The following is a 9,163-nucleotide window of genomic DNA, read 5'->3' on the forward strand; positions in this document are numbered from 1 at the left end:
AAACAAATTGCATTTAGGGCTGTCTTGGCTGCTGCATATATATATTACAAAATTACCAGCATGAAGGAAGATAAATTCAAGATTCCCTACCAGGTGCAAGTCCTAATCCTATGAACAGGAAAAGGCGGTCCTGGTTAAGGGAAATGAGGTAAGTATTAAAGTTTAGAGCTGGTAGACAATGAACAAATGAAGAAATTGAAATTGAATGAGCAGGTTGTGGCCAGGCGATGTCCTGAGTCCTCTTTGAGAACCAGGCGAGAGTCCTGTACCACAAAGACTGCTATCATACATAGTTTGGTTACATAGCCAGGCGAGTCCTGAGCCCTACTGAAGAACCAGGCGGAAAATGGTCCTGTACGATGTAAACTGTGTATGACATGTATATGAAATGAATGAAACCCCAATGACTTTGGTGCTAATCGACCAGTAATGAATGAAACCGCAAAGACCAATGACTTTGGGGCTAAAGTGCGCTAGCACAGAAACGCAGCAACCAAGACTACCAGAAGAAAAGAAAAAACCGGAGCGTGGATGGGGTTGGTGGTGGCCAATTCGAACAATGAAAAACACAGGGAGATGTGGACAGGTCAGCTCAGCATCTCCAAGTGAAGCTAAATATAGCACGCACTAATTAGTATACATAATGACAGACCCAGACAGAGGTCATAGTTCATGTAGTTGACTAAGTGTACTGGGCAATGGATACATGCCCATATGTAAGCAACTAAGTAGAATGAATGACTGAACTGAAGTATTGAAGACACAATTGTTTATAAACAAAGTTTAATAATACTTATTAAACCACAACTAATATGCCTCCTCCAATATATATACAGTAAACAATATCACAATTTAAATTCATAAAGCAAAGTATCAGATTACATATAAATCTGTTTTGGTGGGATTAAGACACCAAGAAAATGAGTTTCCATGTTATGTCCCAATTTTCCTCTATTTCTCCTATTGGGCCTCACATGCACCTTTTTATGCAAATTAAACAAATTGAGTTTTTTTCCCCTAAACATGCTTCAGACCACATTTGATTTAAATCCCTTCATTTGTACAGAAGGGAAAATATATTCCCTATTTCCCCTATTGGGCCCCGCTCCTCTGCTCCTGGAGGGGGCGGGGCACATCTTCCATTTATAAATATTAAATTCCCTTTGCCCAAATGTTCTCTAGAACAAGTTTGGTTAAAATCCCTTCAACGGTAGAGAAGGAGAAGGATCTTTAATGTTTTCCTCTATTTCCCCTAATGGGCCCCACCTATCTGCCCCAAAGAAGGGGCCCCACACACCTCAGTTTATACAAATTGATCCTTTTGTCCCTAATCATACTTCAGACTATATTTGGTTTAAATCCCTCCACTTGTATAGTAGGAGAAAAAATTCCTCTATTTCCCTTATTGGGCCACGCCCTTCTGCCCCCAGAGGGGCCACACCCTCAGTTTATACAAACTTGAGGCTCCTTTGTCCAAAGATGCTCTAGAACAAATTTGGTCAAAATCCTTTTGTTGGTTGAGAAGAAGATTTTTAAAGATTTACCTATTTTCCCCCTATTTGGCCCCGCCCCTCAGCCCCCAAGGGGAAAATACCCTCCGTTTATACAAAACTGAGAACCCTTTGGCTAATGATGCTCCAGACCAAATTTGGTCAAAATCCTCTGAGCTATTAAGGACAAGTAGCGTTTTAAAGGGAAAAGTTGACGGACGACGCACGCTGCGCCATGGCATAAGCTCACTTGGCCCTTTGGGCCAGGTGAGCTAAAAAACAACAACAATGTAAAAAATACAAATCTTGAATGAAAGATTTTCTATAAATACTGATGGTGACCTTGACCCAGAAAAGCATTCCAATACTTGCTTACTAAGTACATCATTTGATCAAAATCCATTCAGAAATGAAGTCACTACGTATACTTCATGGCAATGCTTTTCTGTACAGTGAAGATAACCTTGCCCTGGATACCCTGAAACAGGAATGTGTCTAACAAATTCTCTTACTTAACCAGTTATATAGAAAGTTTGATCAAATTTGTTCAGATATGAAGTTGCTAGAGCACTAAAAATTATTTTCTATAAATAATAATGATGACAATTAGAAATCCTGAAACACAAACTCGTTTCAGATATTTCATATCTGACTAATACTTAAGTTCAATCAAAGTCTGTTCAGAAAAAAGTGGATACATCAATTTCTGCAATAACAGTGTTCTTTTTTTTGGTTAAACTTTTACCATGATTGTCATGGATAAATGTTGATTTCACTTGTCAAAGACATGAGTCAAACAAATTATGTGGACAAAACAACATTTGAAAAGAAACTGAAGAGTCCTGATGGAACTATAATGCTCACCTGGTATCTTCTATTACAAGTAAACTTCAAAGTGAGCCAAGGGCAAATATATGTAAATGGACTACCAGGTCAATTAAGTTTCAGGCTGAATATCATTACTTGTTACTCTTGGTTATTCAGAAGAACCTGTTGAAAGATTTAAATCCATTTATCCCTGCGTCCTTGAAAGTGGGGATGGTCATTAATTTGACCAAACTTGACAGACCTTCAATATTCAGAAGAAGGTTTCTGAGTATTTTAACACATTTGACCTCTGTGACCTTGAAAGAAAGTCAAGGTTATTCATTTGAACAAAATTTGAATACTGTCATCACAGCATGCTAATGGTCAGATATATCATCACTCTAAACCATTTGATTCGAGAAGAAGTTGTTTCAAGATAGTAACATAATTGAGCCCTTTGACCTTGAAAGAAGGTCAAGGTCATTAACTTGGACAAACTTCATAGTTTTTTCATCCCAGCATGCCACTGTCCATATATCATCATCTTAAGCATGTTGGTTATTATGAAGAAGTTGTTTGAATGGAAAAGGTGATGGTGGACGACAGATTCCAGATGCCACGGTATGGCATTTAGCTCATCAGCACTAAGAGCTAATAAATGTCGAGTTTAATTCTTACATATATTTGTAATAAAACATCCCTTAACAAAGAGCGCAAAAAAACACACCAAAAAAGCATGAACAGTACACGCATATTAATACATTATATACAACATATATTAGCAATTTTCATTATGCAAACAGCAACTGAGTCAGTGAACTATATATCAAGTAACTAATCAGAACATGGCATAATAGTGAATGTATTACAAATGATGATACTACAATATACTACTATGGAGTTTACCGAATCATGTTTCTCAGTTTAAAATTTAATATGGTTAAATACATAGACTGCAATATTCTACAATAAATTGATGCAACTAAGTTTTTTTTATCTTTCTTTTTTTTAGATGCAAAGAATGTTTATCATATGAGATATCTTATTTACAAAACAAAAACATTTCAACAAATCAAAATGTCTGTACAATGTACTGTATAAACTTGTTTACCTCATTTTATCCTGGATGGAGTTTACTCAACTTTAATTCACTCAAAAATATGAATAATATCTAAATCAGTGATGTGCAGCAGGCCAAGTTTATAGGGCTTCCAAGTCCAGCCATCTCACAACTTTTCATGGTGTGCCAGAGGATTGCATCCTGTTCTGCAAATCATGTAATCCCCTCCTCCCCTCCCCTAAAATAATCCCAGCACTCTTGACTTAATCGTCAGGATGAAAAAGGTTAAGTGTCATTGATCGAGCTTCAGAAAAACAAGCTTGTCTGTTTTTATATCTACATGTATATTCCATATGGTAGGACACCAACTTAACTTGATGCTTCAACTCAGTCTAAAGTTTCAGAGGAATTAGTCACTTTAAATGAAGGCACTAGAGTGACTATGTCATTGTACAACTTTTTATTTCTGTTACTAGAGACCTTGACTTGGGATACAAAATAATGCGATATAACTCAATAAAGCAATTTAATCACTTCGAACGAAAGTGACAAAGCTATGAACTCACAGCACAAAGTTTCCTATTTTTAATAACAGTGACCTTGATCATGCTTTTTCAATCAGATTCAAAATGAAACATGCAAACGTATAGACCAAGGGAAACCTACATATGATTTATAAGAAAGAGCTGTCAAGGGAATTCTCGAAAAATAGTGATAACAATCTTGAACTATCAAAAGCAATTGGGCTTAATGTGTACAATTACGAACCAAGGGAAATATATGCATGAAAGTCAAGACGGATTTGTCAAATACTTCTGGAGAAATAGTGATGTCAATCTTGAATAGTTATAATCTAAGATGACGGTCTGACTGCCATCTTTATTTCCTGACCAGTTTAACTCATTCATTGGTATTGGTATTGCCATTACAACAAATGCAACAGCAATCCCCATTGCAAGTTGCTGGTTCTAATCTGCATTATGGTTGTTGGTATTTGGATTTGGCTCATGGTCTGCGATAGCCAGCACACCAGCATCATTCTGTGGTGGATGCTGTATTGGACCGTCAAGGATTTCCACTGCTACAGGATTATTTTGGTGTGGGAACTGATTGTATAACTGGAGAGGCAACTCAAGGTCTGCGATAGCCAGCACACCAGCATCATTCTGTGCTGGATGCTGTATTGGACCTTCAACGACTTCCACTGCTACAGGATTATGTTGGTGCTGTTGTGGATTAAATAACTGGAGAGGCGACTCATGGTCTGAGACAGCCAACACATTAGTATGATTCTGTGTGAGAACTCCATTACCATACATGTAGTTATTAAAAACTACAGCATACACTTGTACTACTTGATTGTTCAGCTGCGTAGACAAACTTCCAAGAAATTTGTTTCCGTACTTTTGCTGATCAGACTTAGGGAAACAACCTTTTCTGGTTACATTGAAGTCCTTCACAAGTAAATGGCAGACAAGCTTCATGCATGCCTTCCCAGTATACAGCGCGTATGATTTATTACGGCAAAGGAGAACACACTGCAGATACATCATCTTAGCCACCAAGTATGGTCCATCTCTGTGATGGACAGAAAACAGCATGTACATCCGTGTCACAAAGTATGGTCCGTCTTTGCGATGGAGAGAAAACAGCATGTACATCATCTGTGTCACCAAGTATGGTCCGTCTCTGTGATGGACAGAAAACAGCATGTACGTCATCCGAGCCACCAAGTATGGTCCGTCTCTGTGATGGACAGAAAACAGCATGTACATCATCTGTGTCACCAAGTATGGTCCGTCTTTGCGATGGACAGAAAACAGCATGTACATCATCCATGTCACAAAGTATGGTCCGTCTCTGTGATGGACAGAAGACAGCATGTACATCATCCGTGTCACAAAGTATGATCCGTCTCTGCGATGGACAGAAAACTGCATGTACATCATCCGTGTCACAAAGTATGGTCCGTCTCTGCGATGGACAGAAAACTGCATGTACATCATCCGTGTCACAAAGTTTGGTCCTTTTGGCACAATCTGATGTTCTGGTATATAAGAATTGCATACACTGGACTTGTGATTCTCACAGGTTTCCTGTACAAGAGTCTGGCCATACTTATAACTGTCTTGATCAAGAGCCTGGTCATTCTCAAGCATATCCTTTTCTGTGTTTACAGTATAATTGTTTTCATATTGATTACCAAGAACCTCGACCAATGAACTTAGACACAGATTTGTTTTCTTTTTATCATTAACCAGTTTGTCCTCAGCAGATGGTAACCCTTCCACATTCCTGTTGTCTTGTGCTAGCATAACATCCCTACAATGACTGGTACATCCACCTGACTGACCTAAGCCTGTCAAGTTATCTGATGCAGTCTGATGAAATTCACTAACTGAACTCTCCTCTGGTGTAGTTCTTGTATCTCCCTTCACATTTTCACAAGGCTGAACTCTATCACTAATTATGGCATTAGTAAGTTCACCTTGATTCTCACGAGATTCATTCTGTTGTATAGGAAACTCTGGGTCTCGTGGTACCTGTTGTAAGAGCGTCATTGTCATATGTTCCTCCTGTACTGAGTCGGAGCTCTTGCTGTGTGATCTGTTCTTCGGGACAGACATTATGATGGTGCTCATTTAGTATTCTGAAAAAGAACAATAGGCCAAAAACAATTATAAATAAGTGAAAAAAACAAATGCATCTATTCCTTATCTATAACATTTTTGCCAGTGAAAAATTAAATTCTATCAACTTGATAACAAGAGGCCCCGAGGGCCTGCATCACTCAACTGCTATTACACTCACACTTTTCAGCTGAAGATTGGACCAAGATCAAACATACTAAATTAGTCTAAATGAAGATATATGATATATAGGATATTTGTTGACGGACGATGGACGCTGCACCAAGACTTAAAGACCCAAAGGGCAAGTAAGCTTATGTCTTGGTGTGGCGTCCATCAAAATGTGATTTGTTTATACTTTGTGGAAGGACAACAAGGGTAAAGGCCATTGCAATAGTTCAACTTAGATATTGTCTCTGGTTACAGACTGATCTGTGGACACAACACTTCAACTATAACTTTCATCTGTGCAAAGTGTCGCTTATCTCTAGAGATGTAATCATCACATGACCTAGATACCACACAAGGTCTATATAAATTAAGGGACCTGAATACCACATAAGTTCTATGGAAATTAAGGGATCTGGATACCAAATAGTTCTATGTAAATAAAGGGATCTTGATACCAAATTAATTCCATGTAAATTACGTGATCTAAATACCACATAACTTGTATGTAAATTACTAAAATTAGGGGATCCGGATACAAAGTAAGTTCTATGTAAATTAGGGGATTTTGATACCACATAAGTTCTATATAAATTAGGACACCAGAATACCACATAAGTTCTAACATGTAAATAAGGTTATCTGGATACCCCATTAGTTCTATGTAAATTAGAGGAACTGGATACGCAATAAGTTCTATTTAAATTAGAATGGGGGCACCCCCTTATCCCCTGCTGTTGGGGAACCTGTCACTGATGTTGAATGTATGTCCTCTGTAGGTGTAAGAAAGTTAACCTTCAGTCTAGGCAGACTGACACTCCCGGTAATGCAAGCCTACCTCAATGTAAACTCACTAAGCTTCAAGACATGACTAGTTTGTTTGTTTGTATGGTTGTTGTTTAATGTCTTCACAACAGCCATGGTACTATAATATAAGGACAGTCAATATTTGATTAACAGCAATAAATAGGAATATTTCTGTCTGTATTAATGTGTCATTTTCCGAAGCACTATCAAATGTACCTGCTGTTTCCAATTGTCAGGAATTAGGCTAACATGCACTTTTAAAGTTATAAATTATCAGCTAAATACATTGCCAGTACTGTTTCTTATACTTACGTATTTCAAAAGTTGTTCCTGACAATGAAATTATATCAAATACATCGTAACGTCGGTAAACTTGGTGTTCATCGCCATTTCTGACCTTAATTTTGACGGTGAGGACATAGGTCAGATCATGATCAGTGTCTCTAAAACACTTGATCAGTGAAAGAATTACAAATTTAAAGGCAGCCTAGCAGAATATAGAGTATGAAAGGTGACACACTCTAGGATTGTATCTAGTACATGTACAGCCATCAGGAGAGTTTATATAGGCCATACTGATATAACACAGTGTCAAGTAGGTATAGGTGTGTCTATAGATCTGTAAAGCATAGACGCTTATTATCTTCACACACACTGCACACACAGCTACGCCTTCTGCATGCTTTATAGACCTTACATCATCAGATCATTTTAATTTTCATATACGTATGTCTACTGGACAATGAGAACAAAATACATTTTAGTATATACATATATATATATATATATATACCTGTTCATCTTCAATACTGTGTTTGCATATCTCATTTTTATAAAACAGTCCATCAGGAGGGCTGTGATAGCAAACATTTATCTTCTGTATGCAATCTGATTTAAATCATCTGTTACATTAATCAGGCGTAGTTTGAAGTTAACGGAGCCTAACAGATGATTTTAATCAGATTGCTTCTGTATGGAGACAACCATCAGCTTTACTGATAACAATATACAGAATATCAAAGATTTCCTTGCTATTAAAACTTGTACATCATCTTTGTACTCTTTATCCTACAAACCTTTAATATGAAAACAAGGAAATATATATAGTTTTTATAATTTCAATAAAATCATATTTCAAACCATTAATCTAATCATTTCTACTGGACAAGTAGACAAGTCAAGGTGTAATAATATTTACATAACTAGCAGCTAAAACAAGCTTAGACATTAATTTGAATTCAGTTAGAAATGTCTAGTATTAAATTAAATGTGGAGTACAATTTAAAAGGCTGGTATGTTGCTATGTTCTGACTCAGGAAGCACTACCATGTAATTTGTGTGTGCACTTGTACGTTATAGGTCAGCTGTTCTACAGAATACAGATACAGAAGCTTTATTTTATGTCGAATATTATAAACATACAACATAAGCTACGAAGAGCTTGTATTTCGACAATATTTCTGAAGTCTGTTGTATAGGAAACTCTGGGTCTGGATTTCTGAAGTGGTGACCCCTGCAACACTCCGAATACCAGGCACTTTATCCCACATTACTACTATATGTTTTGTGGATGTTTTCTGCACAACAGCTGGGGGTAAACAAAGGAATGCAGAGGAACTGCGACCCCAAACCCGACCCCCACTTAACTACAGGCAGTAAATCAGTCACTCGGTGCTCGTTTGATGACCTTCACATACTGTACTCCTCACTTATCGAACAGATCATCAAAACAGATCTTTAAGGGATTACAATGCCTCTTCTGTGTATTTTTTTTTCTTCTTTTACTTATCAATCATTCCCAAAAAACATCATATTCTTCCATAAAGTTAACAAACATTTCAAAAAGAATGTTCATCTCTTTTGTGTAAGGCCTGTCAATATTGATCTGTAGGCAAGAAAAAGAAGGGTGACTACAAATATAGGAGAAGGAAAGGGGCTAAGTATTTGTCAATAGTATTGTATACTCAGTCACACCTACTCAAGAGACTGTTTTAAGAGACCACTTTTAATTCCAATTACATTTATTTTCATAACTAAACCTATGCTAAGGGACAATCTGCAATAAAAGACCACTTTATAGATTTCTAGAAGGTGGTCTCTGAATATAAATTTTACTGTACCAATTACGTTTACTCAGGAAACGTCATGGACAAAATACATTGAATTACTTAATATTCAAAAGATCATATAAAACTATTACA

The 9,163-nt window shown here is 37.1% G+C and overlaps 1 protein-coding gene across 1 annotated transcript; it reads right to left on the reverse strand.

The window, feature by feature from the left end:
- Nucleotides 1–1,736: 1,736 nt before the first annotated feature.
- On the reverse strand, nt 1,737–7,370 carry LOC110442708. The gene is made up of 2 exons (XM_021486444.1): nt 7,275–7,370; nt 1,737–6,007 (listed from the first exon to the last, which is right to left on the reverse strand). The coding sequence occupies exon 2, from the start codon at nt 5,997–5,999 to the stop codon at nt 4,326–4,328; it is 1,674 nt and encodes a 557-aa protein (XP_021342119.1). The 5' UTR covers nt 6,000–6,007; nt 7,275–7,370; the 3' UTR covers nt 1,737–4,325.
- Between the last annotated feature and the right edge of the window lie 1,793 nt (nt 7,371–9,163).

This window comes from Mizuhopecten yessoensis, unplaced genomic scaffold (genome assembly GCF_002113885.1).
Source record: "Mizuhopecten yessoensis strain PY_sf001 unplaced genomic scaffold, ASM211388v2 scaffold716293, whole genome shotgun sequence".
Taxonomy (NCBI): Eukaryota; Metazoa; Mollusca; class Bivalvia; order Pectinida; family Pectinidae; genus Mizuhopecten; species Mizuhopecten yessoensis.

What these genes read in the sequence shown, in the direction of transcription:
- LOC110442708 (XM_021486444.1), bottom strand. Translation starts at nt 5,999, where the DNA reads ATGAGCACCATCATAATGTCTGTCCCGAAGAACAGATCACACAGCAAG.